This window comes from Takifugu rubripes, chromosome 6, assembly GCF_901000725.2.
Source record: "Takifugu rubripes chromosome 6, fTakRub1.2, whole genome shotgun sequence".
In the NCBI taxonomy this organism is placed as follows: Eukaryota; Metazoa; Chordata; class Actinopteri; order Tetraodontiformes; family Tetraodontidae; genus Takifugu; species Takifugu rubripes.
The window spans coordinates 487,610-515,442 of record NC_042290.1 but is presented as its reverse complement, the minus strand read 5'-3'; the positions used below and the strand labels follow the sequence as shown (position 1 = coordinate 515,442).

The window sequence follows — 27,833 nt, the reverse complement described above, 5'->3', positions numbered from 1 at the left end:
CGTTAATATCTTTAAATTCTGCCCTGTCACAAGAGAAAACCAATATTTTAGAAATCTGTATAAAAATAAAAAAAATAAAAAATCTAAATTTAGGGACTGTCTTCAATAAGAAAACCAAAATGGTTAAATGGACCTTATTCAACATATTATAGGAACACACACACACACACACACACACACACACACGAGCCCAGGTCTTCAACAATGTTTCTTAGATTTAATTTAGATTTGTAAATCAGCTTCTTCACAGGTACAGAGCATTCAGATTTTAATACACCCCCCACTGTACAACGCTAGAAAAGGTCACAGCGACATCAAACATATAAAATTGTCGTACCAAATGCTGTTTTGGCCTTTGTCAGTTTTCTTCTTTGTTAATTACATCTCATGTTTAACCCTGGAATAAGAGCCGGCCATAGCAAAAAACCAGTTCATTTCAAATGTATACAATCTTATTTACATAAGAAACATTTGAACAAAGTGCATTAAAGAGTCCTGATTGACCGTTGTATCTGAGGGATGATTCATATATACAATATGTACAGTCGAGGCATCTGACAATCGCTGCAAAGCTATAATAATAATAATAATAATAATAATAATGCAACACTGGAAGTACAGAAAAACAAGTTACAGCTTGAGTGGTTTCTGTAAATATTCACACATGAAGTTTGGACCGAGTAACTAAACATCTACTTGTAAATAACCTTTGAATCCCTTCATTAAATGACCTGATGAGAATTACAGCTGGACAGACAGACTGCTTACATCATCATCATCTGGTCTCGCAAGAGTCTCATCTGATGAAAGTTGGGGGTGAAAACAGCGGCAAAAATAATGTGACATGGTTCATTTTAGAGTTCAGGTGACCACTGAGGGGTGGATGTCGGCTCCATGAGTACTGATGGAATACACTTCTGAAGGAGTTGGGCTGTCTGGGAAGAGCCGGTGGTTCATGTGACGCTCGGCGTGGAAAAAAGGAAAAAAACAAAAACATCACGACAAATCGTCATCTGTGCTGACTATTGATATCTGCGGGAGGAGACAAGGAAGGAAGGAAGAACTTTTGAATATTGTGTTGTAAACTTCAAAAGCCGTCTCGGGCTGCATATTTGGGAGGCTGTTTTGAACCTTTTCCCTGTGGGAACAAGCATCTGCTGAACCCATCCTGGGACTGTGGATTCATAATAATCTAATCTGTGTATACAGAGATCTTCTCTGAACAATGTGAAGGATTATCGGGTGCAGTCGGGTTGAGAGCAGAGGTCACCGGCAGCACCTGTCTCCTCTAACTCCAAATTAAATTTAATTTACAGAAACATCTGAGGGGTAAAGAAAGTAACCAAGCCGTTTCTAAAAAGATTCTGGAAGGTGTAATAATATCTCAAATGTCACCATATTACATTTTCTACACTATACTCACCGCAGGATATGTGTGTCCCACATTGGCTCCGTGTCGGGTGATATCAATGTTGAGGTCTTCTTCTGTGGTCTTCAGGTACACGGGGTTGTCAAAGTTCATGCTCTTCTGGTTCTTCAGCTGCCAGTTTCGCCACATCACGTAGCCACCAGCTGCTGCCATCGCCAGGAGCACTAAGGAACGGAAAAATACAGTCAGTAAATTCAGCACTCAACAAATCGGACTCTTCTCTTAATTTAACTCTTCTGACTACTGAATTATCTGTTCTTGTTTAGTCTCTGCACTCCAAGGTGCTTTTAGCACAGATGGACAGCAATAAACCCCTCCTAGGGTCCAGCACAGCAGGAGTGTGTGTGTGTGTGTGTGTGGGGGGGGGGGGGGGGGGGGGGGGGGACTCACAGACAGGCAGAATCGCCCAGGCTGCAGCAGAACCTCTGGCTGTGGAGTCCACCTGGATGGACGTGCTCACGTTAGCTTCTGAAAGACAAAAGCAACCACGTGAGAAAATGCACATCAAGTTCTCCAGTTTGCAAACTAAAAGCTGAGACGCAACAACTGAAAACCCAGAGACGACGTTCAACAACTCCAGACCAGGACACCTCTGGGCAGTAGTTTCAAGCTAGTAGGTCCTGTAAGCCAACAGGTGCTGATCCAGTAAGCTTGAACTGATATCAGTTGTCTTGTTACCAGGGTTTTAAGGCTGTCAAATGTGTTATTTAAATTCAAATGATTTCTGGGGAACACTGTTCATCCTAGAACAGGATGGGGGCGCCATCATGTCAGTGCTCATTTTAAATATCAAGTCTATTTGGGCACCTGGAGCAGATTAATCAACATTTAGCTGCTAAAAGTTACATTACTACAGGACTCAAACTGCTACTGGGCTGTTTCTGAGGAACGAAAGAAACAACATTTCACATCAGGTTGACACAGACAAATTTCTAGAATAAAATGTCTAAAAAAAGAGCATTTCCCATCTAAATATTTAAAAATCAAGCTGCTAAAAAAAAAAAAATAATTCAAATGAAGAGTGCAGTATTCAAAAAATCAATAGCTGGTTGTGACTAGAAATCTTTAATTCAGTGTTAGCATATTTCTCATTAGCTTTACAGACTTCAACTGAGCTGAGCTGAATGAAATGTTTCTATGACACAAATCTGATGCTGATGACTAAGGAATCTTCACTCAGCTGGGAGAGTTATTACAAATGTGCTGGGTGGGAGCAGGAAGGAGAGAGAGAGAGAGAGAGAGAGAGAGAGATGCCCCATGATTATACAACCGGTGAGTGACCCGACTGGTAAACAGCTCATGTGAAAGCAGCAATAGACACTTTGTGGCAGGTGGGGGCTTAAACATACAGGAGCCAACACCGAAATCTACTTGCAGCTTGGCCAATAATTAAGTTTCATTCATTCAACTTGGCTTCTGAGCCAAACATCCTGGAGACAGCAACGTTTACAGAGCAACAACCCTCGTTTACAGTTGAGGATAGTTCCTCAATGCTGCCACTAGATGTCACGCCTGTTTCTGAACTCCTCTTGGTGTTAAAAAGTCCATTTTTCTTCACTATTGAAAAGCTGCATTCAAGGGATTAAACCTGAGAGGACCGCTCTCGGTCAGCTCGGGGTTTGCTTAAAAGGAGAGGCCAGAGGCTGCAAACATGCAATCACATGACAGAATTACCACTACAGTGTGAAGGTGCGCAGCAGATATTCTTAATCCTGACAACAGCTCATCACAGCTGAAACTAAAGTAGGTTGTTTGGAAAATGGAGCCTCTACATTAACCGGAGTCGCATGTTCCTCAAAACCAACCTCAGCCGACACTTAATGTATTCACCAACTTAAGTGAATGAAGTGATATTTCAGAACCGACAAGTCGAATCTGAAATATCTAGCAGAGAGCTTTAACAGAGCAGGCAGATAACTAAACCAGGAGACAACTTTAGTGGAGCAGCTGGTCACATTAAAAGGAGGTGATCAGCTTAAACACAAAGTCTGACACACATCTGCACACGTTTCAGAAACCTGAGAGGAACACAGACGCAAGACAAAACTAAAGGAGGGAATCATGAGCTGAAAATTCAGAAAGAAGCATCTGTTGACAATAAAACCAATTTCAAAACGACCCATAGTTATTCTGCCGTTAATGAATGCAACATGCATTAGAGCATCCACACGCGGAGGCAGCAGAACAGGCAGCCGCTCATTTTACCTGCAGGTGGCTGACTTAGAGCCTTCCCAGCATCCTCTGAAGGATCTTTGGTAGAGGCGTCTGTCACAAAGAGAGCCCAGAGTCAAGCAATGACAACAGCAGCTGCACAACACCAGGCCACACAACCTGGCCTACATTTAGCATGTATGGATGTAGGTCTTCAGAGAAAGTAGACCAGATCTCAAGAGGGTAAATAAATGTGACAGGAAATATAGGGCTGCTTTACCAGTATGACACAAACCTCCCACTTTGACGCATGAGCCATCCATTACAATAAAAATGATTTTCCACAGCAAAAACCCTCAGACATGCTCGTGAAAGAACAAACGCACACACAAAACCCAAAACCCCAAGCGTGCACACCCACGTCCACCTGGACGACGGCTGTTGCAGTATTCACGGTTTGAACATGTAAAAGAAAACTAGCCATGTGAAGGCTCAGTAACAAAGCTTCTTATCAGCAACTATCCAAGAATGTTGTAGATGTAACAAACATGCTAAAAAAGAGAAAGGGACACAAAGAAACATTATGGAAATGAAGTGACAGCAGCAGTAAAGAGCCTGTAGGTCCAGGTCAGACTATAGAGACCTGGATACGTGAAGGACGTGAAGATGCTCCTGTGGAGGGCAGGACATCAGCAGCACCCTTTAGCTGCCTGAATGGTTCCAATCACTGAAGAGGCTCCAGGTTCTGCTGCTATAACACACCTCACCAGTCTGATTCGAACAAACTAGAGCTGAACTCTTTCTGGCAGACATGTGGGGAGCTTTTTCATTAAGCTTAATTTAAAACTCAACAAAAAATGCTTGATGTAAATAGCTGCTGTTCTTCATTTGTAATAAAAGCTTAATAAAACATCCTGCAGTAGTGGACCGAGTAGACATCCTTCAGGGACTAACTATGCAGGAAGTTCAATGAAAAGGAAAAGAGCACAATTGTGCAGACAGTTGTCTGGGAGATGTACCGGTGCCTTGGCCTACAGTCTGAGTCCAATTAGGAGAATGTATGTTGAATTCAGCTGTCGGGTTACCATCCAGCGCTCCTTCAGCATGAAAAGGAGCACAGAGCAGAGCTGGACGGACCAAGAAAATGGAACCAAGTTGAGAGAATCTTGCAGCACTGTTTTTTATAGGTACAAGCTGAAGAGCCAGGAGAGTTTATGTTAAAATCTATACATCACTTACAGACTTCTTTTACATATGAGCTTGACTCATTGTCACCTTATGATGGGGACAGAACTACGTTTGTCTGGCTGGATGGGAACCGTTTCCACCAAGGCTTCGTTCTCCAAAATGGACTCTCTCAGAGCCCCTGTGAGTTCCCTGGGTGTGTGAAGCCTACCGGTATATTTACACAGGTGCACATCAGAAGGAACACCTTGATTCCACTTGGGCCAAAAGCCATTCTCACTAGTGACCAGCTGATTAAATCAGACTTCAAATTGTGCGACCATCATGTTGAAAATCAAGATTGCCATGGTGACGAATAGTCAACATGATTAATTTTATCCGGACAGTCCAGAGAAACACCTCTGTTTTAACTCATCAATAAAATAAATGACAAAGCCTAAGGTAGATTTCTAATGAATAAAAAAAAAATAAAAAGCCATATTGGAACACCGAATTGTGACCAAACACTTCAGTGGTATGGAAACCTGTTCATGGGGACGAGGGAATCGGGGCTGGCTGATTGGATTCAAGATCAGTTAGTCATGCCATACGGAGGGTTCCCACACACCTGGAATGCAACGTAACCCGTCAGCAGCGAGCTCCTGGCCGTCAGGACACACACAAGTGTACTTGGGAGAGTGTTTGTTGATTTGTGGAGCAGGAAGACACATGTAGCTACAGCCGCCATTTTCACCTTTCTCTGCACACCAGTTGGTACCTGTTCACATTAAAAATAAATATCAAAGCAGCAACAGCAATAAAACATTTAAACTCATTCATAAATATTTCTGCTACTGAACCGCTCCATTGAAAACGTGGTAGCGGAGCACAGATCTTACCAGAGAGCTGAATGAGCTCATGGTAGACTATGATATCCTGTGGGTCATTCAGGTTGCTCGCTAGTGTCGCCACGTCAGAGCCGCTAAATTTGTTTGCACCATAAATAGCTTGATTCTCACCATCTGTCCAAAAGACTCGATCCTGCAAAGATGACAAGCAAATCTAAAAAATATCCAACGCCGTGTAAACAGGTTAGACTATAATACTAGAAAATCGGAGTCTTATGAAGCAGCCAAGCTTTCAACTACAGTATTACACTAAGGATGAGTGGGAGCATTGGACCTAAATATCTGTGGACCCAGAACTGAATTTGTTGAGGTTCATTTTGTTACACATTTCTGGCACTTAACAGCTGAAGCCTTGTCTAATATGCATCATGGCTTAGAATTAACCGTTTTATTTTGAGTCATCTCAGTTTTACAAAAAAAGGTTTACAAGATTTTTTTTTTTTTAAATGTTTTACTTTTCCCTTATGCAAATTACAGAAATGGAGGTGCCAACATGTGGCCACCAAATGGCAAGTGGGCCACGGTTCTACCTCGAACACTGTGAGAGCAAACGGATGGGCCAGGTATTCCGAGGACTGGAGCACCTTCTTCCTGTTGTCTCCATTCAGGTCGACGCTGCAGAGCATGTGGAGCTTTGAGTCAACCCAGTACAACCTGCCTTTGATCAGATCTGGGAGGAAGAGAGAAAAACCCAGAGTGTAATAAAAGAGACGCAGAAATAACCAGAGCAGGGATAAACAGACAAGTCTATAGAATAGATGAAGAGCAGAAGCCCAACAGTTCCACAAAGAGCCTGGAAAGAAAGAAGTGATGCACGATTATATGGGGATGTGTTGACTGATGAAATGGGGGGGGGGGGGGGGGATCAGAGAGTAAAGAAAAAGAAAATAAATAAAGAAATAAATCAGTAGAGCTGCGTTATCAGCCCCCAGTGATGTGAGGAGAGTAAACGAACTGTGAGGAAAACAAACAAGACTGCAGGTTCATTTAAAAATTAAATCTGGAAAAAAGGAAAGGCCGAGAAAATCCTGGTGTTCATAGGTGGGACTTAAACCTCAGGAAGGAGAAGAAAAATCCAATAAATCCAAAAAAAAAAAAAAAAATATATAACATTTTTTTTTTTTTAAATATGCTCTTAGTTGGTATAAGAGATAGAATGTGTACATGCATGTGTGCATTTTTACCCAAGGTGATTCCATTGGGCCACTGAAGATCCGATACCACCAAAACTTGCCGGTCAACTCCATTCATACCGGACTTCTCAATTTTAGCAGGCTCACCCCAGTCGGACCAGTACAGGAAACTACAGGAGGAGGAACGTGGACAGATTCAGAGCTTTGCCTTGATAAGACTGGGACTGAATACCAGCCAAAGGGGTCCCACACACCCGGAGAGCGGGTCCACAGCAATCGACGCCGGCTCCTTCAGGCTTCGGTCAAACAGAACCTTCACCTTTGTGCCGTTAAAGTTGGATACAGAAATTGTTTTGGTGCCAAGGTCAGACCAGTACAGGTTTTTATAGATCCAGTCCACAGCGATCCCCACAGGAGTCTGGACATTATCCACCACTTTAGTGTGCACTCCGATGTCTCCTCTTTTGTCCAGCACCGCGCTGAAAGATACAAAATCAGAGGTAATGCGAGTACATTTAAAATAAACAGATTAGTTGAAATCTACAGGGCACAATGAATATTTCCATAAACAATGAACAGAAACCATCTCCAGTAGTTGGGCACAAAAACACTAAATAACAATGTGTGAATACTTCCGATGACGTGCCGCGATGGCACCCTTTATAAGCTTTATTCAGGCGTAAGTAAATTACCTAAAAATAGCCTTTTGTCCCAAGTCAGCCCAGAAGATTGTCTGCTGGTTAAAGTCTGCATCCAGGGCCACTGCGTTCCTCTGCTGCTCCACAAGCTGAGTGTATTCTTTCCTCTCCAGGCCGAGGCGACGGATGTCACGGCGGTTTGTAAAGATCAAGCAGGGCTCCTTGCCTGAGGTGAAAGGATGTTTTAAGAGAAATCCAACAGATTGGCGAACATGTGCAGCCTTCAAAGGTGCCTCTGGTTACTTTTAATGCTTCAGACAACAACGAATGAACAAGTGGTCCATTTCAGATTCCAAAAGTCCTGAAACCTCATGGACCAAGAAAAATTACATTTTGAGGGTTCGAGTTCAAAACAACCTCCAACGATTTGCTAAAAACTTTGAATTAAGAGCTGGAAGGCAGTGTTTTTGGGGCTCTGTACCACTGCATGGCAAGCTGGCATTTAGTTGTGAACAGCCTCTTCTTTTAAAAAAAAAAAAAAAAAAAAAAAAAAAAAAAATTCTACTCTTGGGCTTTTCAGTATGAGGTTGCATTTTGTTATCTACTTTTTTTCGTCTTATTTTTTATTGTTTTCCCTGAAGTTTTAGGATGAATGTTAAGTTGGATTTATCAGATTGTTACACTGTTAAGTGCTTTGCAAATAACCAATCTCAGCTGATCAGTTTAGGTATTCATTTTTAAATGTACCATTTAGTCGGCACACTACCCATTTAAAAACAACTAAAACCCTATAAGAAGCCTGTTGCGCCTCACTGTTATTGATCGGGGAGGATAAAACAGGTCTTCCAGCCAGAAAGCAGATTCTCGCCCAGCCATGGACTCACCAACAGCTTTGCAGACTCCTGTAGTTGGATCCATTTGGTAGCCATTGTGACACTCACACTTGTATCCTCCTTTCAGGTTGATGCAAATCTGACTGCAGATACCAGGGTTCAGACACTCATTGATGTCTGCACAGAGACCAACATGGGGGAGACGTGAGAGGGAGAAAATCGGAGGATGCAGCTGGCAGCAAAGCCGTTTATCCAAATGTCTGAATGTTTCAGGTACGATAGTGGAGCATTTCACAGAAATAAACAGCATTCTCAGTGTGTGCTTTTACACAGCTGAGACATACAGATATGCTTTGGCCCTGTGCACATTTTTATAGCATAACAGAGTGATTTAAGACCTTTAAACAGATTTCCATGTTCCTTTCTCAATGTTCTGCACATCTGGCAGGAGCCAAATTCCTCCAAAACTGGCCTGGTGTTTAGCATATTACCATGCACTGCTTTTATATGCTTACTCTGTAGCTGGAGTTGAAGCAACCAACTCATTTAGGAGAGTCCTCTTTCAGATGATCACCGGGCTGTTGCCCGGTCTACATACAAACCACCAGATCCCTGTAATTGGTCCTGTAGCAGTAGACAGGCAGGACTGACCCACATCCCAGCTTCTGGATTTGTTATGGTTCAGCTCTTTTATACAGCACAAGTCAAACCTCTCAAATCACTAGTGCTGTGGTAAGTGACCTAAGAAATAGGCTTACAAGTAGAATCCTCAAAAAAGGTGGCTGTGCTCCAACATAAATTCAGTTTCCCCAACTAGTTTACGTTGGGAAATACCCAAGCAGCCTGTGGCAGCAGCAACAATAAACTTTAAAACTACAGCCAATAATCTGCCAGTCACCTACCTCCACAGGTTTTGTGGTCAATGAGCTGCAGTCCAGGGGTGCAGTCACATTCAAAGCCAATCACCATGTCTTTACAGATGTGAGAGCAGCCGCCGTTGTTAAGGAGACATTCGTTTACATCTGGAGAAGATGAAGAAAGCTGAGCTTCACCAAAGCTGCACCGGATCTTTAAAAATGTGGCGACTCTGAAATAATCCTACTGAATGCTAAAAGCTAGTATTTAAAATGACATGAGAAGTAGTGATGACTCAACTCGGAGCCAGTGTTCTCACGGAGAAACGTGCAACGCTGCTTTAAAGTTTATTTGATTAGCTGTGCATGAGCTACCAATATTTTCTGCTTCACAACACTGACATCGGGGTTTTTGTTATGCTCTTATAGTTACAGCACTATACTGGGGATAACATCGTCTCATAAATTCCTAAGAGATAGAAGAGCCACTAATTTGGTCAAGCTCATGACTAAATTTTATGTCAAATTCCAGCACTTCATGGAATAATAAATTCAGAGCTCCACAGCCCAATTAAAAAGGTCATATACAAAATTTGAATAGGCAGAAAACTAGTTTTCACCGTAACACTCATACTTTACATGGGAAGGTTTAAAATAGATGATTTTATTCTATTACTAACAAAACAGGCACACTTAATGGGGCACAAAATGGCCCGAGTGTGGCCCATTTTCAATTTACCCATTTGGTAACGGCACCATTTGCCACATGAAGTACAGCAATAACATAAATCTTATTCCAGAAACATCCATTGGGCCTATGAGTAGCATTGCTAGCCCAACACTACACTACACCCTGTCTTCAGTTTGATACTGAGATGATTTTAATAGTCCCCAAAGGGCCAAATCAGTTCAAGCCTGGGAATCCAAGTATGGATTCCAGAGTAAAACCTGGCTGACTTGGGTCAGGGAGGCATGTTGTGTAGTTTAGTCCTGCACTTTAATCAAAAGGAAATCATCTTATTAATCTTTTCCCAATGAAGAAATCATGTATTCTTCATGTATGAGACAGCTTGTTCAACAAATGAGAGTTCAGTTGCCATGCTACATATTTACACCTTAATTCAGCATTCATACACCCACTGTCTCAATGAATATGTCAAATGTCTGAAGAGCCACACGTATGGTTTACACTAACTCTACAATAAGATGCAAGGGTAGAAATCAATCAACACAAATGTAAAATAGTTTGAGGCCCCGGCAGCTCCCGGCAAAACCAAGTTTTGACTCACTGCATTCCTTGATGGGTTCATCGCTCCAGTCAGGACAGTCTCGAACCTTGTTGCACACTTTGCTCATCTCAATGCAGTCCCCACTGCGACATTTGAACTTCTCTGGCCCGCTGCACTGAGTCACTGTTTACACAGAACAGCCATGACTTTCACTCAATATCGGGTACATTTGAAACAAAATGCACAATTTCTTCCACTTTGGAGGAACTTCGCGACCTTCATTCTGATTACTTTTCCCCAACTTCAAGGTCTTTCACATGGATTTGTAGACAACCACATCCCGAGTCTCACTAAAACATCAGAACACGTACCGTTCTTACAGTTGACTTCATCTGATCCATCAGCACAGTCTCTAAGGCCATTACACTGCCTGCTGCCCTGGATGCAGCTTCCATCGTCACATCTGAACTGATCCAGGCCACATGAACGTACAGCTACAAACACACGAAAATAAAAGTTCTGCCAACATTTGAGAGAGAAATAATGACCATCAGAAATCAGATTTGACTTTTTGGAGACTCCCTCAACTTAACCTTTTGATCAGAAAACATACAGACACGGCCTTAAACCAAATGAACTTAATGGCTTTAATTCTAATATGTAGGTGCATTTCTTCAGAAGGAATTAAAAATAAAATAAAATAAAATAACCCACAAAAGCAGACAGTTAAGCGACGGCTGGTATGTACGTACGACAGTTGGCTTCATCTGTGCCATCCTTGCAGTCTCGGTCTCCATCACACCTCCACTTCTTGTGTATACACTCTCCACTGCGGCACTGCATCTCACTGGATGAACACTTAGCTGGGGGTGTTGGGTGACGGCCGCAATGGGATGGAGATTCATCCGACTGGTCCTGAAGGGTAATTATTGACCTGAAGTCACTCTAGCCTTGTTGACTTAACAGTAATTGCTCATTTTTATTCCTCTGGAGAGCCGTCATCCAGGCAGCCAGTACGCCAAGACAACAGAGAATTTCTGCTTTTGTTCTCATGGTAGGAAAGTTGCATCAACAGTAACTTTGGCTCCATCATGTACCACAAAAATTGCCAACAGCTACATTTGGACAGTGTTTACAGTTCATTTAAGGGTGAATGCCCAGTGTGGGAGAGCCACATTTGCAACACAGAACAAGATAAGTAATATAAAATATGCACACAATAAGAATTCAAGGTTTTCATGTGTTTTACACCAAATTCTGACCAGTCTGAATGCTGCAGCTGAAACCCTGGAGATGGTGTAAATCCCAGTAGATCAGCAGCTTCTGAAATACTCAGAGCAACCTGGGTGGCACCAACAGCCATGCGATTGGCCGATTAGACATTTGGATTAATAATCAATTGAACACCATGAAATCTAGAGTGAAAATATCAAATCATTTGCAGGCTGAGCATTTATAGAGATTTTCCGGATTTCCAAATGGAAGCAACCAAACAGACATTAAGTTGTGAGTTTTGAGGTGGTCGGGAATAGAAACGCTATAGCTGAGCACTTTAGAAGCCAGATTGCAGATTTCTTACACTTTCATCATGTTGGAAGTCAGTTATTCACACGGGAACAGATCAACTGTTGACTGAGAGCATCTGAACGTGCGCTGCCCTCTGGGCAGAACTGAGTATAACAATGGCCAACCACATCAATGGAATGGGTTTAAATACTGGTGGCTGTTGAGTATTAGGATACTCTCAGGCTACTACCAACTACTGCACAGGAAAAAGGGGGACAGTTATCAATGCGTAAAAATTAAGCATGTGATTTAAAGAGCAAACGCTGCTTCGAAGATACTTGTTCAGTTACAGATGAAGTTTTAAAACACTAGTGTAGAGTAGCTTTGTCACTCAAACATGTATTCTGTCAATTTACCTGACAGTCGACATCATCGTCACAAACCCAGCTGGCTGGGATGCAGGATGAGTTTCCGCACTGGAACTCACTGGGAGCACAGGAGGACGGCGCACAGTCCAGCTCATCGGAACCGTCGCTGCAGTCATCCTCACCGTTGCAGACAAAGTTGCGGGAAATGCAACGGCCACTGGCACAGGTGAATTCATTTGGAGCACAGGTGACATTTCCTGAAAAGTGCATTAAAATATATTCAATATCCTTAAGCTGATTTTGTCACCTCACAACACTTGGAAGACAATTTAAAAAAAACCCAGAAAAGCCATCACTAGAATTCAGTTGCAAATCTGGCAGGCCAGTTCTAACCAGTTAGGGGCAACATTACAGCTTCACTCAGCCAACAATCACTCCTTAAATAGTTCAGGCATCACTGACAGTTTCCAAAAGCAGTCCAACAATTTAGCCAGGCAGAATCTGACAAGCTTGACGGCGTCGGTTCAAGAATCTATATTCCATGAAAAACAGCTTCAACAGCACCCACAAAGAAATCTTAATTACTTTAACACTTTCTTTTAACAAACAGGTTTAAAGACATTTCTTGCAACAACAGGAGTAATGTTGCAGTTGTATAACAGTCTATGGTCTAGTTAACTATATGCCTTTTTCTCCCTCTATTCAGTGAATTGATCCCTCATAAGATATGTGAGGGCATACAAAGTAAAGGGCTTAATAAATTCTGTGAAGCACAAACGTGAAGTTCTAGGCTTTCTTTAGCCAGTATAAGTCACATATTCAGAGTGAACTGTCCAAAGCCTCCTAAAATCATTTTCATTTCTAATATCTGTTACAATAAAAAATGTCTCAGCATGTTACAGAATCCCAGAGCCTGACCAGGACTGTGTAGGGGAATCCTTCAGCTGATGGCCAGCTGGACAGAGAGAGAGTACAGATAGAAGACAGTGGAGATGATTGTGGACTTCAGGAAAGTTACAGCCCCTTTGCCCCCCCTTGCCCTTATGGACTCCCCCGTCACCATCACGGACTCCTTCCGCTTCCTGGGCACCACCATCACCCGGGACCTTAAGTGGGAGCCAACCATCAGCTCCCTCATCAAGAAGGCCCAGCAAAGGATGTTCTTCCTACGGAAGCTGAGGAAGCTCAAACTGCCTCCCAGGATGTTGGCGCAGTTTTATACGGCCATCATCGAGTCCATCCTCACCTCCTCCATCACCGTGTGGTTTGCTGGCGCCACCGTCAGGGACAGACTGAGGCTGCAGCGCGTCGTGCGCGCTGCCGAGAAGGTGATCGGCTGCAGGCTCCCATCCATCCAGGACCTGTATATCTCCAGGACCCGGAGGTGTGCAGGTCGGATCACGGCCGACCCTTCCCACCCTGGTCATGGACTGTTTTCCCCCCTCCCCTCAGGCAGGAGACTACGGTCCATTCGGACCAGAACCTCCCGCTACACTAACAGCTTCTTCCCCTCTGCCATCAGGCTGCTGAACACCAAGTGACTTATCACTTAAGCACCATGTACAGCAGCCAGCCGGACTCATAAACAATACACTACTCCTCATGGACCTGCACTATTTCTCACCACTCACTATTTATGTAAATACTGTATATAAGTCTTATTTTATTTTATTTATCTTATTCTAGTGTGGTGTTGATGTCTAATGTTATGTTGAATGTCGCAGCGGCACACCACGACAAATTCCTAGTTTGTGTAATACTGTGTATTACATGTACAATGGCAATAAACCTTCTGATCTGATTCTGATTAATCTTCTGATTCTGAGGTAGTAAGCCGAGTGGGTCAGTGGGGTCAGGAGGTCAGTGCACAGCTACGAGGTCGGTAATACCTAGATACAGAGCATACTGTTGCATTCGGCTGCAGGAGCTAAAATTGAATACTATAAATGCCACAGGTCAAATATCGGCAAGTTATTATTGTAATTTGCTAGACTGCGCGCCACGAAATCTGTTGTAATTCAAACTTTTTACCACTTTTAGTGAGACGAACTTTCAGCAGAGCAATTAACAGGAGGATGTCAGAGGAATCAGGTGATGCTCTAAAGTGATAAAATAAACTTTCAACAGTTTTGGGTCTCCACCTGGACAAACTTCAAACTATTGGCAGCTTTAGTGACTTCTGTTAGATTGGCTTAATTTGCTGTAAAAAATGCCACTAGTGTGTTTACGATGCATGTCCATCCATACGCCACACACCGCTACTTGGCCTAACCTAATTAGAAGCAAGTCATCTTTAATAGTGTGTGATAGATTTCCACCTACCACAGTTGACCTCGTCCTCTCCGTTGTCGCAGTCTTTCTCCCCATCGCATTTCCAGAAAACGGGAATACACAGAGTGGAGCCTGTGCCACAGCTAACTTCATTTAAACGACATGTCCGTGTGTCTGCGAGACAATAAAGGTTTACATCGTGTTGAAAATCTTCAGTCATTTTGCAGACAAGCAACCCCATGCAATATTCCAATATATTCCAATATATTGGAATATATTCCTAAAAGAATTTCTAACAGCTGACAGAAATGGAATAAAGGTTGGTTTTTTGGTGCAATTTGACAATATAATTTGATAGATGATTAAGATTTTCCAGAGGTTCAGTGGAGAGATAATTTAAAAATAAAGATGTTGTTCTGCAATGATGCAACACAAAACAAACCCCCAAAGGTCAGTGCTTAAAAAAGTGCTTAATTCATTAGATTGAATTAAACACTACTGAAAAAGATCGATGGCCTGGTGATTTTGTCTGGAAGCTGCTGTTCATGTCAATATGGGTGCAAGAAAACTGACAAAGCACAAGTGCTTTTAAACAGACACACATGATCTCACCGGCTGTTGCCAAGTCATGTGCAACAGCTGGTCAAACAGTGTCATGATACAACAGCTACAGGAGCTTAGTTTTCCTGCACGTACGCCACTGCAGCTATGATTGGACCACAACCTCTTAAACACACCATTGTGTGCAAAAAAAGAATGCTGTTAGAGGCCTTCAGTTGTCCGACCTACTTCTGCAAGTGCAAGTGAAACGCGCGTGCACATTGAACCTACAGAGACAGCCTCAATGTCACGCTAAGTGAGGTGGATCAAATTGCACCCATAGCATAGAGTTCCATTTAGAATGTGTTGATTAAAATCGGTAGACAGATAAGGTAGAAATGGTGATCAGTCTGTTTAAACTGATCATAGTTAAATATTTCTATGACCGGGAAACCCAAACAAACACAATGAAATGTGGTTCATGAAAATAGTACCTTTATATAACCAATAAATAAATAATGAGATGCTCATGCTCAATCCTCAAACAAGACAGGACAGTACCATAGTATAATATTATACAGTAGTAGCGGAAGGTTAGAATTATTACATGACATTCATTTTTGGCAGCATTCAGGACAGCTTTAGGAGGCACACTGAATACCAACCTTTCATGAAGCACTTTCATCTTTTCTGAAATTGATCATTGCCTCTGGAGATTCCAGGGCCTGTTATACTGTAGAGCGCGTAATTATCCATCAGCATATTTACTGAGGAGAATAACGTTCCGTACAAGAGGGTTCTTGTGTGTGCAGTCAGAGACTGACGTAAATGGTTTCAGCAAGGCCACAACCCAGTGTTCATTTTGTCCTCAGACCTTGAGGTTTAAAAAGCCCAACAAGCTCCTGACCTGCACCAACTGTCACCTTCTCCCCCAACATAACTAGGATACAGACATACATCCAGCCTCCATCCCTGAATGTTTATCTTATAAACCTGTGCAGTTTATACTAATCAGTACGAAATACCCAAGCAATGTGAAGGTGTTGGCTGTTTACCAAGTAGTCCAGCGCAAGAGACACGCTAAAGCGAGTGAAGGCGATAGGAAGGCAAACTTACGGCAGATGTCTAAACTCTCATCGGAGCCATCCTCACAGTCTGGTTCCCCATCACAGTGCCACCTCTTAGGTACACACTGGCCATTATGGCACACAAAGTCCGTCTCCGCACAAGTCTTTTTCACTGGAAAGGCAAGAAAGTAAGAATGTGAAATTTTTCTCCAGTTAATTTTTATTCTAGCCAACAGTCTCATGACAGATATGAGAGACCATAAAGAATAGACAAAGACCTAAAATGATTAGACTAGATTAGTGTCTGGGTTTAGCTCAGCTCTTCTACCTTCTTCTCAGCAGGTCCTTCAGTTCCAGGTGACCCTGGCCCTATTCCTCCTGGGAGCACACCAACACGGTGGGTGCTGAATCTCATGTGATATATTTTAAGATTTTTGAGGTTTTACTTGGCAGAATATTTCCTTCAAGACTAAAAAACAAAAAATCAAAATTGGATTTGATCTCTGCCAAGTGTTTCTCTGCTGCGCTTTCTGGATGGATGCTCCGTGGCTGAGGCGAGTGCAGCTGGTACCGATCCACTACCAGAAGCATGCTGGCATCGAACCATCGTGGCTCCACAGCCTGCTCCGATTCCTGGCTCTTGTGTCTTTTAAACATATGTTAATGACTCGTTTGTCTGTGAGCAGCTGGTGTTTGCTGTGCTCGTTACAGTTTATTAAGAAAGAGCGGTAATAAAACCAGCAGAGAGGATTTCCTTCTGGGGGCATCCCCCCCAAAATACCCTACAGATGCACTTCAATGCTTTATTTTCTCTTCTTCTGTGGCATCGGTGACACACTAGCAGCGCACCTGTGCTGCTGCCACCGAGAGTTCACTGGGGAAAAAAAGATGCTCACCTTTCTCCAACATTTTTGTACAGGCATTTTTTTTCTTTAATTGAACATTTAGCTCATTTTATTTCTTTACTACGAAATAAAATCATTTGACACTTTTAAGATGCCTTTTCTACATTATTCAACACTTCTTTGGAATGGATGTTTGTTTTGTGGGCGGCTGTAATCAGCATCTCACCACAGGAGTTCTCGTCGCTGCCGTCGGTACAGTCGTCTTCGCCGTCGCACTGCCAGACCGATAGGATGCAACGGCCGTTGCCACACTGGAATTGACTGGCCTCACATTCTGTCTTTGTACCTACCAACACAGGAGAGAAGGCAGACATTTCATCGATTACATTTTCCATTATTCGCTTTTAAAATGATCAATCTTATATACCATTTAGATCCAACAGGTCTGTTGTATGTATGAACAAAAAATAAAAATAAAATCAACTTTAAGTAAAACATCAAAAAGTAAATCTGGATTCCTTTGCTTCTCCTGGGTTAGAACCCACCAACTGCTTGATGAATGCCACAATAGCATCCATACAGGCTTTCATCTCACAGTTAAAGCTTGAGGACTTGCAATTTAATATTCCCCATTTATTTTTCCAGTAGTGAATATGGATCAGCATCATGAAACTACATTTAGAATGACCAGATATTCAAATCTAATCTCAGTAAGAATGAACTATGCACCATTCTGCTGGATGTCGCTGCATATCAGCAGCAGCACAGCAAGTCGTGCAGGTTCGTTGGCTAAAACAAAGAAATAGCAGGCATGCAGGTTTGGACATGTCTTCAGAGATGGGGTTAGCTTTGAAAACCATGGCACACAAATGTCGGGAGAGCTGTTGCCACTGAAGGCACACGCTCAGCCAAACAGACCCAATCAATGGTCAAACCCAAAGACCACTCGACCAGATCAGCGTGTGCATGTTACCACTTCAACATAAACAATCCTACATCTTTACATCCTTCATTTAGCTACCGTGCCATTTCATCATACAGCTGTTGATTATAAAGCATTTGTTTGTGAGGAAGGCCAAAAGTCAGTGTTTTGATGATATATGTAAGCACAATTTAATAGTTTGACAAAATGTGATCAGGAAGGACTCTTCGCTTTCAAAAAAAGTCAGTGTTTGTTATATTGTGAACATACCTCATGCTTAAATGAGAGCCTGAAAGAGTTCTAACAGGCTGTATAATACTGAGGTTTAAAAATCACAGGAAAATGTACCTGACATTTAAAGAAACCTGACCATTTAATAATGTCCCTGGGGAGGCACATTAAAACTGCTGGGGAATAGCCCTCTTCCACTTCTGTGTGTGGGTTACATTTGTGGAATTAAGCAGATATTTCTAGCATGTTAGTATTATAAAAAGAAGTCTCACTTCAGTATTGGACAAATAATCAGATAAGATACTGTAGCATTTAGATCATGCAAAACAACCATATTATGAAGAAACCAAGTTTGGGGGAGATGACGGACTTCAGGAGGTATTTTCTGTGCAGACTATGGACACAATCTTTTCCTATTAAAAAAAAAGATTTTCTGAAGTTTCAGTAATGTGTCAATCTAGAACTATCGAAAATAATCAATTCACAGCCAAGAGAACTCCACCAGCCCAACAAAGACTGATGGGTCAGTGATAAACACACAGAGAGCTCAGGGTTATAGGATCTTTTATAGCCAAGTACTCAAGGCCAGCATCATCCACGCAGGGTTTCACAAGCTGGTAAAGAGCCTTGGTCCAGACCTGACTCTGAAAATAAGTACTTGTAGTACTGCAGCTAATAGATAGCTGGTTTGTTAGCAATTGCTGTAATCACTAGTTGGAAGTTGGCAATTCCCCTGTGTTGGGGGGGCTTTGCCCACACTGTTTACCCTACATCCCTTTTAACACTTATGTATATATGTGTATATTGTATAAACACAGTGCATGTCTGCTTACCTTCATGCCAGCACTATTGCCAGTTATCACCTCAAAGAAAAGCAAAAGCATCTTCACAAACTGTCTCAGAAACTGAAGAATGATGACCCCCCACACACACCCTAAAAGGAATGCTGAAAACGGCCACTTTGTTCTCCCCTGAGGTCAGAAGGTCATGTGGAAGACCAGCACTCGCTGCCCAATTAAAACCAGTCAGGCCATAAGCCCACAACCCTTCAGAGAACATGTTAACAATCGTGTGAATTACTGTCGTCAACCTCTGGGACAGTAACAAACTTGATCATCATGGACTCAATAGAAGAAAGATTCATTAATAAAAACATGTACATTTTTAGTCTGTCACCATCGAACTGACCAACACAACACTCATAAAACCATAGGAGACATTGCAGGTAAATGTTCCAGCTGTATAGCGTGAAGAGATCAGTGTCACAACAAAGAATCCCAAAGCTTCTCTCTCTCAACAGCAAGGGATTAAAACAATCTATGGACACTTCATAAAAAATTGCTCAATCACAGTCAAAAAGCCCAATGTTTTCACTGTAGTAAGGCAGAAAATACAGTATATCAGCCTGGGACTCAAGAGACACAAAGTGAGTGGAGGTAACAAAAGAATCTTTCAATAGGTCACATTTGCATGGAAATTAAAATCCAGTGTGAAAATAATGCAGTCCTGATGCAGTAATTACACTCAAGACTCCATCGCGGCTAAAGAACCATTACGCTAATAGTTCACTCAAACTTTAGTGATTCACAAGTATTGTTTGTCAAACTGAAAAGCAAAGAACCTTCAGGCAAAAAGGCAAAAGTGCAGAAAGAGGAGAAAACTATGAAACGGCAGCAACGAGGCTTCACCACTGCTTTCTGCTTTGTTCATCTCCAAACAGCAGAAGGATGAAGGGCTGCAAACCACAAAGGAAGGGTTTGCAGACGCGTGATGCCAACTGAGAACATTTTCTGTGACTAAATTACTTTTTTCACCACTCACTCACTAGTTTGCGCAACAACTGGAGAAGCAGCCGACTTCCCACTGTGTGTATAGAGAAGACAGCTCACAGTTCCCCCTTTAATACGTCTAAACAGTAACTACAGAACCACACAGATACTGGAAATGGGGACGACCTCTGTGGGCCACTGGGAGGGGTTTTACTCCGTATTATTTAACCCTAATCCAGCATCTTTGCCTCTGATGAAGAATTTTGGTTGTTGTGCTCTCCTGTCATGTATTTTTGCCTTTCAGTGAAGACTAAGCTGAATCACATAGTTGAAATAAATAAAGTGGGTGAACTTATAGTTAGTGAGGATTCCAAAACCAACATTCACATGTCACATGTTCAATGATAGTATATTATAGTTTTAATTATATTCATCAACTGCAGTAGGGATTACAAGATAAAAACAGAATTTCCTAGGATGCAACAGTCGTTAGTTTGGATGAAACCAATGAAATCTTTTCAAATGTACTGCAACTGATTTTGCTACTTTTGCTACAAATCGGCTCACAAGTTATAAGCGGTGTACGTGGTTAAGGCCCGACTCAGATCCTCCTCAGTGCTGACTCAGGCATCAGAAGAAGCTCAAAACAGACTAAAATGCAGTCTGAACGTTGCACAACCCCAGAAAACAATTATAACAGAAGGAGAAGAGACAGAGGAGAACACTGAGTTAAAGCGTGACACCATACAGGATAAGTTCACAGCATGAAGTGTGACTGTAGCACACAGTCAAGTTGTGGAGGAGTTTTTTCTGAAGTTTTGTTCTTTCAGCATAGATTTCTGCTGGGCTTGTTGGATGCACAAAAATCTATCATGAGATTACGGCACACCCGATTATTTGATACAGTTGGCACAATGACGGGCAAGAATTCCTTACTTAAATACACAAACCTGCCCCAGTTTACCGAATATATGGTCTGTTGACTGAAACCGACAAAAGAAATTACAATTTTATAGTTACAGAAAATGTCTTCAAAGACTTTTCTCAAAAGTGATGGAATAAAGACAGCAAGGCTGCTAAAAATATATACTAGACTTTATGACTTCACTTGTTTGCAATTTCAGTGACTTCCATGTGAATCCACTCACAATTAATCTATTCCGTGTGTAATTCTAAACAGGCACCATCAACAATCCATCAGGAGATTTGGGGAGGATTTCTCAGATCACTTCCTCCTTTTCTAAAACAGCTGTATGATTTCCCCACTATTGTGGGCATTCACCATGACAACCACTGTTACTTGGGTCAACAAGGCCCCTTTTTAAACAAAACTGAGCATTTTTATAGTAATCTTTGAAATTACAGGATGGATTTTAAATTAAGCTTAGGCTGAGAACCCTCCACTTCTCAACCCAGCCCACAACAAACTGAGCTACCACGCAGTTGACTGTGTTTAAATTAATTAAACAAAATCTGTCAACATTTTAATTAATTGAAGACTGCAGTTTTGATTTCAACAACCAAAACCAACCTCAGAACAGGAAGTCAGGTTAACTCAGTTTTCTCCAACAACAGTAATGGTAGCAGCATTCTTCCCCCTCTGGCTACCCCATCACCCACTGTAAGAAGCAAGCGCTCCCCACTCACCATTTATAACCAAGGATCTAGATTTACTGTGTGGTGTGATAGAAAGTGTGTGTGTGAGTGAGTGTGTGTAACAGAGTGCATGTACCCTGCTGCTGCCATCTAATTTGTGTGACATCTTGTTACAGCAGATCTAATCCTGATCCGTGTGTGTTTGGAGAATGAGGAGGTGGTAGCAAGTTGGTGGGTGGACAGGAATGTGTGTATCACGCTGCTTTAATTCACCCTTTTATTACATTTTTTTTTTTTTTTTTTCTGCTAGTTAAGAATTTTAAATGTCTAAACAAGAATCCAAAAGACAGCTCTCAGCCGCTTTCTGTTATTTAGCTTACAGGCACATTAGCACGGTACATTAAAAGCAGTGGTGGCAAATGAAGTGATATTAAACATAAACAAGGATATGTTGAAATTATGTTAAACTGAAACAAGGAGCTACAATGTGTGTGTGTTTTTCAATGTAAATTGAAATGGTCAAGCAAATAATGAGAAACTGGTTAGTTTGTCTTTAAACTCTACAAAAAAAACTTTATAGCAAAATCTGTGATGGGACTGAGCTCCCGGTGCTCAATGAAGGCACAGGATGGTGATGGTTTGAGTTTTATCCATCTCATATATAAAGTTTCACTGCACCAACATGTTTGTTTGCTAGTGATCATGTCGCTAATGATTGTCTCATAGTGACAGGCTAAAACACCAAACACATAAAAATAAAACACATTTAAACATAAGAGGTGATTGTTTTGCTTTAAACAAAGGAAACCTCTTATTGGTTTAAATGGTGTAATTGGTGATAGGTTTTTTTTATGTCTTTTTGGTGCTTTGAGCTCTTTCACTATGTGATGGACAATAGTTTTTTTTTTTTAAATCTTGAATAGGTCGGATACAAACATGTTGGCAATCTGGGATGTGCAGTTTATATGTTGCAAAAAAGCTATTTAATTAAAGTTGTTTTTTATTTATTATTTCTCGAGTTATTTTGGTTTGTCCTGTTTGAACTTATGTGGCGAGCTTTGAATGGCCTCTAGAGGTCCTTGATGTTTAACCTCAGTCTGTCTGTGGAAAATATTGTCAAACATCCAAAAAGAGGGCTTGAGTATATTTTTGATCCTCAACAGCAGACAAGTGTATTTAATAAATAAAAAAAGCAATTTAAACTGATTTATTACTCTCTGACGTGATCGGTTACGTGCTCATTACGCGATCTACCGGTCGTTTTTAGATCGCGGGAGGTACTGGTCGATCATTGCATTAAAAAAATATAAGCCTATCATTTATCCCATCACTTGATTTATATATACAGGGAAGCCAGTTAGATGACAACTGAATTTGACATTCAGGTGACCAATCAAGTGCAAACAACGGCACCAAGTGCCGCAGAACTTATGTCAGCCTATCATCAATCCCGTTACTTGATTGACATACAGGGCAACCAGTCAGAAGCGCTAAGCTAGTCAGCGAATTACCTCTGATTTTAAGCCATCGCTAAAGCTTATGGTCATCAAAATGAATGAGGGAGCGGGACCAAGTAAGAAGACAAAAACAGATCACTTTCATACGGAATGGGAGGTGGACTTATTTTCACGATGTCATTTTCGAAGTGCGTTGAAGATTATTAAGTCCAAATAGGTTCCACCATGACTGATGAACATTTGGAAGTGTGCTTGAGACTGGCTTTCAGCAGCTACTGTCCGGACTATGCATCCCTGGCTGATTCATTTCAGTGCAAGTCATTAAAGTAATTACAAAAAAAATGTTAATAGTTAATTATGTGTGTTTTGCAAAATTGGCTTATTCGGTTATGCAAGGTACATCAACATACATTGTACATATAAAGAATCCTCAATACATTTGAAAATTAGATGTGTTGCATTTTTGTGGTGGGTAGATCACTTTGACTTGGCCATTTCGTAAGTAGCTCGCATGCTGAAAAAATGTGAGCACCCCTGATTTAAACTCACTAATTGATGATCGGCCCCAGAAATGCTGATCATGTAAAGTTTAATCATAGTAACTCGCTAAAACACTTCAGGGCGAAACACCAGGTTGTATTGAGTTCTATATTTATAGCAGAAGTACGAATGTATTGTATTGTTGAGGTTTATATTGTATATAAAGGCAAAGTGACAAAAGGAGGTCATGGATGGCACTCCTATGGACCAGTTTTCTTTTTACTGGATTGGACTGAAAAGCATTTTCTTTGTCATCTCCTTAAACAGTGACTGAAACTTTCCACACCATGGCCTCAAAAGCAATGTAGGAAATAAAAGAAAAGGAAATGCAACCAAGTTTCCCATTGGCACAACATCCAAGTGAGATATAACTGAATATCTAATCAGCTGGCGACTGAAATACATACTTGGCCAAATCAAACTGGATTTATCCTTTAGCACTGATGTTCTTCTACAAACCATTTAAAGAGGCTTCCTCAGAAGCACCGGTGATTGGCATCACCTGCAGCCTGTCCTGCCTCAGCTGTTGCTGCTCCACTGCAGCGTTGGTGGGTCCCCCCCACCACCACCGTAAATCTCAGTATCCCCCCTTTTCCTTCTCCCCGTCCTCCCCCTTCTGTCGACTTGCACCTAAATAAATAAATTAACGAGCTTGCCGATGGTGGCAGTGATGGAAGAGAATCCGAGAGTGGATGAGAAACCAGGACACGAGAGTCGGCGATGGTTACGCGTGTTGGTTCCCAGGAACTGCGCGTCTTCCCGGGGGAAATTAATTGACCTCGGGACTAATTGGCTACGGCTGACAAACACTTACCGTCAAGCACAAATCAGACATTTATACTCCCAGCGCGCTAAATTAAAACCCAGAGAACTGCGGAGGCCGAGTTAATAGACGAACCAGCAAGAATTTCTTTTTAACCCCACGAGCAGTCGTTTTATTGGCCTCGTTCCCAGAACACGGTTGGATAATCTAAGGTGTAGCCGAGCACGGCCGTTCCCACAGAGAGCAGCCGTGGCAGGTGCGCCCCGGCGGCGCTAGCCGAGCTCGGTGCGCGGCTCCCCGGAACAACAAAAGACGCACACTGGGCTGAGACACTTACCGTGGACGTCAACGCGGTGCTGGAGACATACTAGCAAGTGCAGCAGCAGGATCCCCGGGGTGGACGTGACCATCTCTGGCAGTAAACGACGCCGCTGCTAGCTGGCTGCCTCTCCGCTCTGGCCTGATCGCGCTTTGATTTTGCCGGTTCACGCGCAAACTGAACATACACACAATTAATACGCGTGTCTGAACACACACACACACAGAAGAGTGCGGCCGATCCTTCCCGACGCTGCGGTTGGGGGAGGAGGAGCAGGGAGAAGGTGGCCGCCGCGCACACCGCGCGCCTTTTGATGGCGTTCTACAACCACGCGCCGTCCGGGCTCCCGTCCGCTCGTCTCGTGCTGAGAACCATTTCGGTGACGAGCGGAGCCGCGAGACGTTGCGTCTCTTGAAAAATCCGTCACGTCCGAAAGCGATTTTGCGTCCCCGTGTGCGGGTCAGGCGCAGCGTTAACCCTTCCCTGACAGCCTGGGATAATAAAATAATCAACAATGAGGTGACTGTGACAAAGTAGTAATAGTAGTAGTAGTAGTAGTAACACGAAATTGAAATGAAATGATTTATGTGAGTGTGTGTCTTTATTATATATGTTTTTTGTTGGATTATAATAATGGCAATGATTTTCTTCAAATGTTCAAGCACAATTGTCTTTTTAGTTTCAGCTCTTGTTCAAAATAAAACGTCCATTTGAAATCACTCACCAACTCAGTCAATTTAGTTGTGGCAAAACAAATGTATTCGTTTTTAGCCAAACTGTTGAGCGCAAATGATTACGTCTCTTTCCTTGATGTTGCACCCCGAAGCTGCCTGTTGTACAGTTCATCAACTATTCTGGAAAGAGTTTTTTATTTTATTTTTTAAAATTATTGAACTCTTGCAAACCTTTAGGACTGGTGTAGATGCGCTCGAAACAGCGCCCCTGCTGGTGAACGCGGTAACGACAGGACAACTGAAAACTGCCACATGTATTAATTCAGTTCTTTGGTTTACAGGAGACACATAAATCAGGATTTTGCGCTTAGGGGTGGCATAATAAAAACTGTTATCCACAGAAGTATGAATGTAGGGTATGAATTGTGTACAGAAAAAGAGAGCTATAGCAATCATTACCATTAACAGGAAAATGTATTGTTGATTTTAAGGTTAAATCAGTGTTACCTAAAGAAAATAACCATTACGTCTTAGCGAGGAAAACATCTGTGACATGTTAGACTGTAAAAAGGCACCAGATTGACCTTAAGAATGTAATAGTTACGAAGCAGCCTAGTTTTTGGAAAACATTTCTTATCTTATCATCTAAAAGTGGATCTACAATGCTTGAAAGTGCTGCACGCCCAAACTCTGCTCATCCTTAATTTTGCCCCTGTCTGATTCCACCCCTCTCCAGTTTGATCAGCAGGACTGAGGAGCTTCCGGAAGGCTTGATGCTGCCAGGTTCACGATGCTCTCACCGCTCTTATCAGAGGATTCAACCTCGTCTTCAGAAATGACTGATGTCTGCTGATGCACCCCAAGGCTTGCTCTGGCCTAGATCTGTACACTTTCTGGCAAAATACGCACATGCATGCATGCAGGCACACACCCACACACCCACGCACACACACAACGTTGTTTTTTAATGATTAAAAAGAAATCAAACTGTTCCCTCTGAATTGCAACAGTAAAAGCAGTAAAACTAAATTGGACCCCCCCCACACACACACACTTGTGACAGACAGAGATTTTACAAAGCTAATAATTTCATGTCTTACTAAATAAGATCAATAAGTAAGAATGGCAGATATATCAAGCTGTAATGTCACTTTAAACCAGCTTCAATCACACAGCTGCTAACATAAATGTGGTATTCAAATCTTATTCAAAATATCATTAAAATACTCAGGATTTCCCCTATTGAAAGTCTGACAGTGTTAAGTAACACAAATGAGATTCAGATCTCACCTGAAATTCCGTCCCAAATTGAAATTTCATGCTTCTACACTATTTAATCCATTGATTTAAAATATAACAAAGTATGTGAGTATAATGATTGTAAGAAATGATCATGATTTATTTTGTTTTAGTGATGGGTTCAAAAATATTCTATAACTTGAGTTCGCTGCCTGTTCAGCACCACAGACAGTGACCGAGCAACAATCTATCGCCATGGTGACATCCTTATAATGAGCTTTGGTTCTGAAGAATGCAAACCTTGACATAGCTTCAAAGTTGGCAGCAGTTTCGTTTCGTTTCTTCACGCTTATTCGGATCTGGGTCGCGGGGGCAGCAGCTTCAGGAGGGATGCCCAGACAGCCATCTCCCCGGCCACTTCCATCAGCTCTTCCGGGGGAACCCCCAGCTGCTCCCAAGCCAGGCAAGAGATGTAATCTCTCCACCTAGTCCTGGGCCGGCCACGAGGCCGCCTCCCGGTGGAACATGTCCGGAAAACCTCTAAAGGGAGGCGTCCGGAAGGCATCCTAGCCAGATGCCCGAGCCACCCCAACTGACTCCTCTCGATGTGGAGAAGCAGCGGTTATACTCCGAGCTCCTCCTGGATGTCCAAGCTTCTCACCCTATCTCTAAGGCTGAGCCCGGCCACCCCGCGGAGGAAACTCATTTCAGCCGCTTGTATCCGCGATCTCGTTCTTTCGGTCATCACCCAACGTTGATGGCCATAGGTGAGGATTGGGACATAGATTGACTGGTAAATCGAGAGCTTTGCCTTTAGGCTCAACTCCTTCTTCACCACGATGGATCGGTTAAGCGCCCGCATCACTGCTGATGCCGCTCCGATCCGCCTGTCGATCTCATGTTCCATCCTACCCTCACTCGTGAACAAGATTATGAGATACTTGAACTCTTCCACCTGGGGCAGGACCTCCTCAAGTCCAATAACTGAAAACCACTCTGGTTCTGATTGGGCAGACCGTTTCTCCCAATCACGCCTTTCCAGGTCACGCTGTCGTTGCCCACGTGAGCGTTGTAGTCTCCCAGCAGCACGATGAAGTCCCCAGTTGGGACACTGTCCAGCGTCCGTCCTAGATCCTCCAAAAAGGAGGATCTACGCTGGGCAGCAGTTTGTAGTGTTTTTATTCCAACTGTCAGCATCAAATATGTAATCAAAATAAACCAAAAAGAAGAGAATATTTGCTTCATCAACACTGTACTTTTGCATCAGCATCCTTCAGAGGTGTCGATGGCTGATTGGAACCAATTACCATGAATGATTGGGACTTCAAATAGTAATTCTTTATTTTACAGTAGTATTTCGTGATTTTGCCCTACCCTCCACTGACAA

At 42.4% G+C, this 27,833-nt stretch overlaps 1 protein-coding gene across 2 annotated transcripts; it reads right to left on the bottom strand.

Moving 5' to 3' along the window:
* Window positions 1-195: 195 nt before the first annotated feature.
* On the bottom strand, window positions 196-24,844 carry vldlr (very low density lipoprotein receptor). Of its 2 annotated transcripts, XM_003977294.3 has the most exons (20): window positions 24,552-24,844; window positions 17,163-17,282; window positions 16,141-16,263; window positions 14,536-14,658; window positions 12,262-12,470; window positions 11,092-11,254; window positions 10,711-10,833; window positions 10,400-10,522; window positions 9,159-9,278; window positions 8,308-8,433; window positions 7,478-7,649; window positions 7,040-7,264; window positions 6,837-6,955; window positions 6,183-6,322; window positions 5,644-5,785; window positions 5,373-5,522; window positions 3,635-3,694; window positions 1,820-1,897; window positions 1,424-1,593; window positions 196-1,032 (listed from the first exon to the last, which is right to left on the bottom strand). In XM_003977294.3, the coding sequence occupies exons 1-20, from the start codon at window positions 24,622-24,624 to the stop codon at window positions 997-999; spliced, it is 2,595 nt and encodes an 864-aa protein (XP_003977343.1). In that variant the 5' UTR covers window positions 24,625-24,844; the 3' UTR covers window positions 196-996. The 2 variants fall into 2 exon arrangements, with proteins under 2 accessions (XP_003977343.1, XP_003977342.1); XM_003977293.3 differs by lacking the exon at window positions 3,635-3,694 and having other exon boundaries at window positions 24,552-24,843.
* Window positions 24,845-27,833: the final 2,989 nt, after the last annotated feature.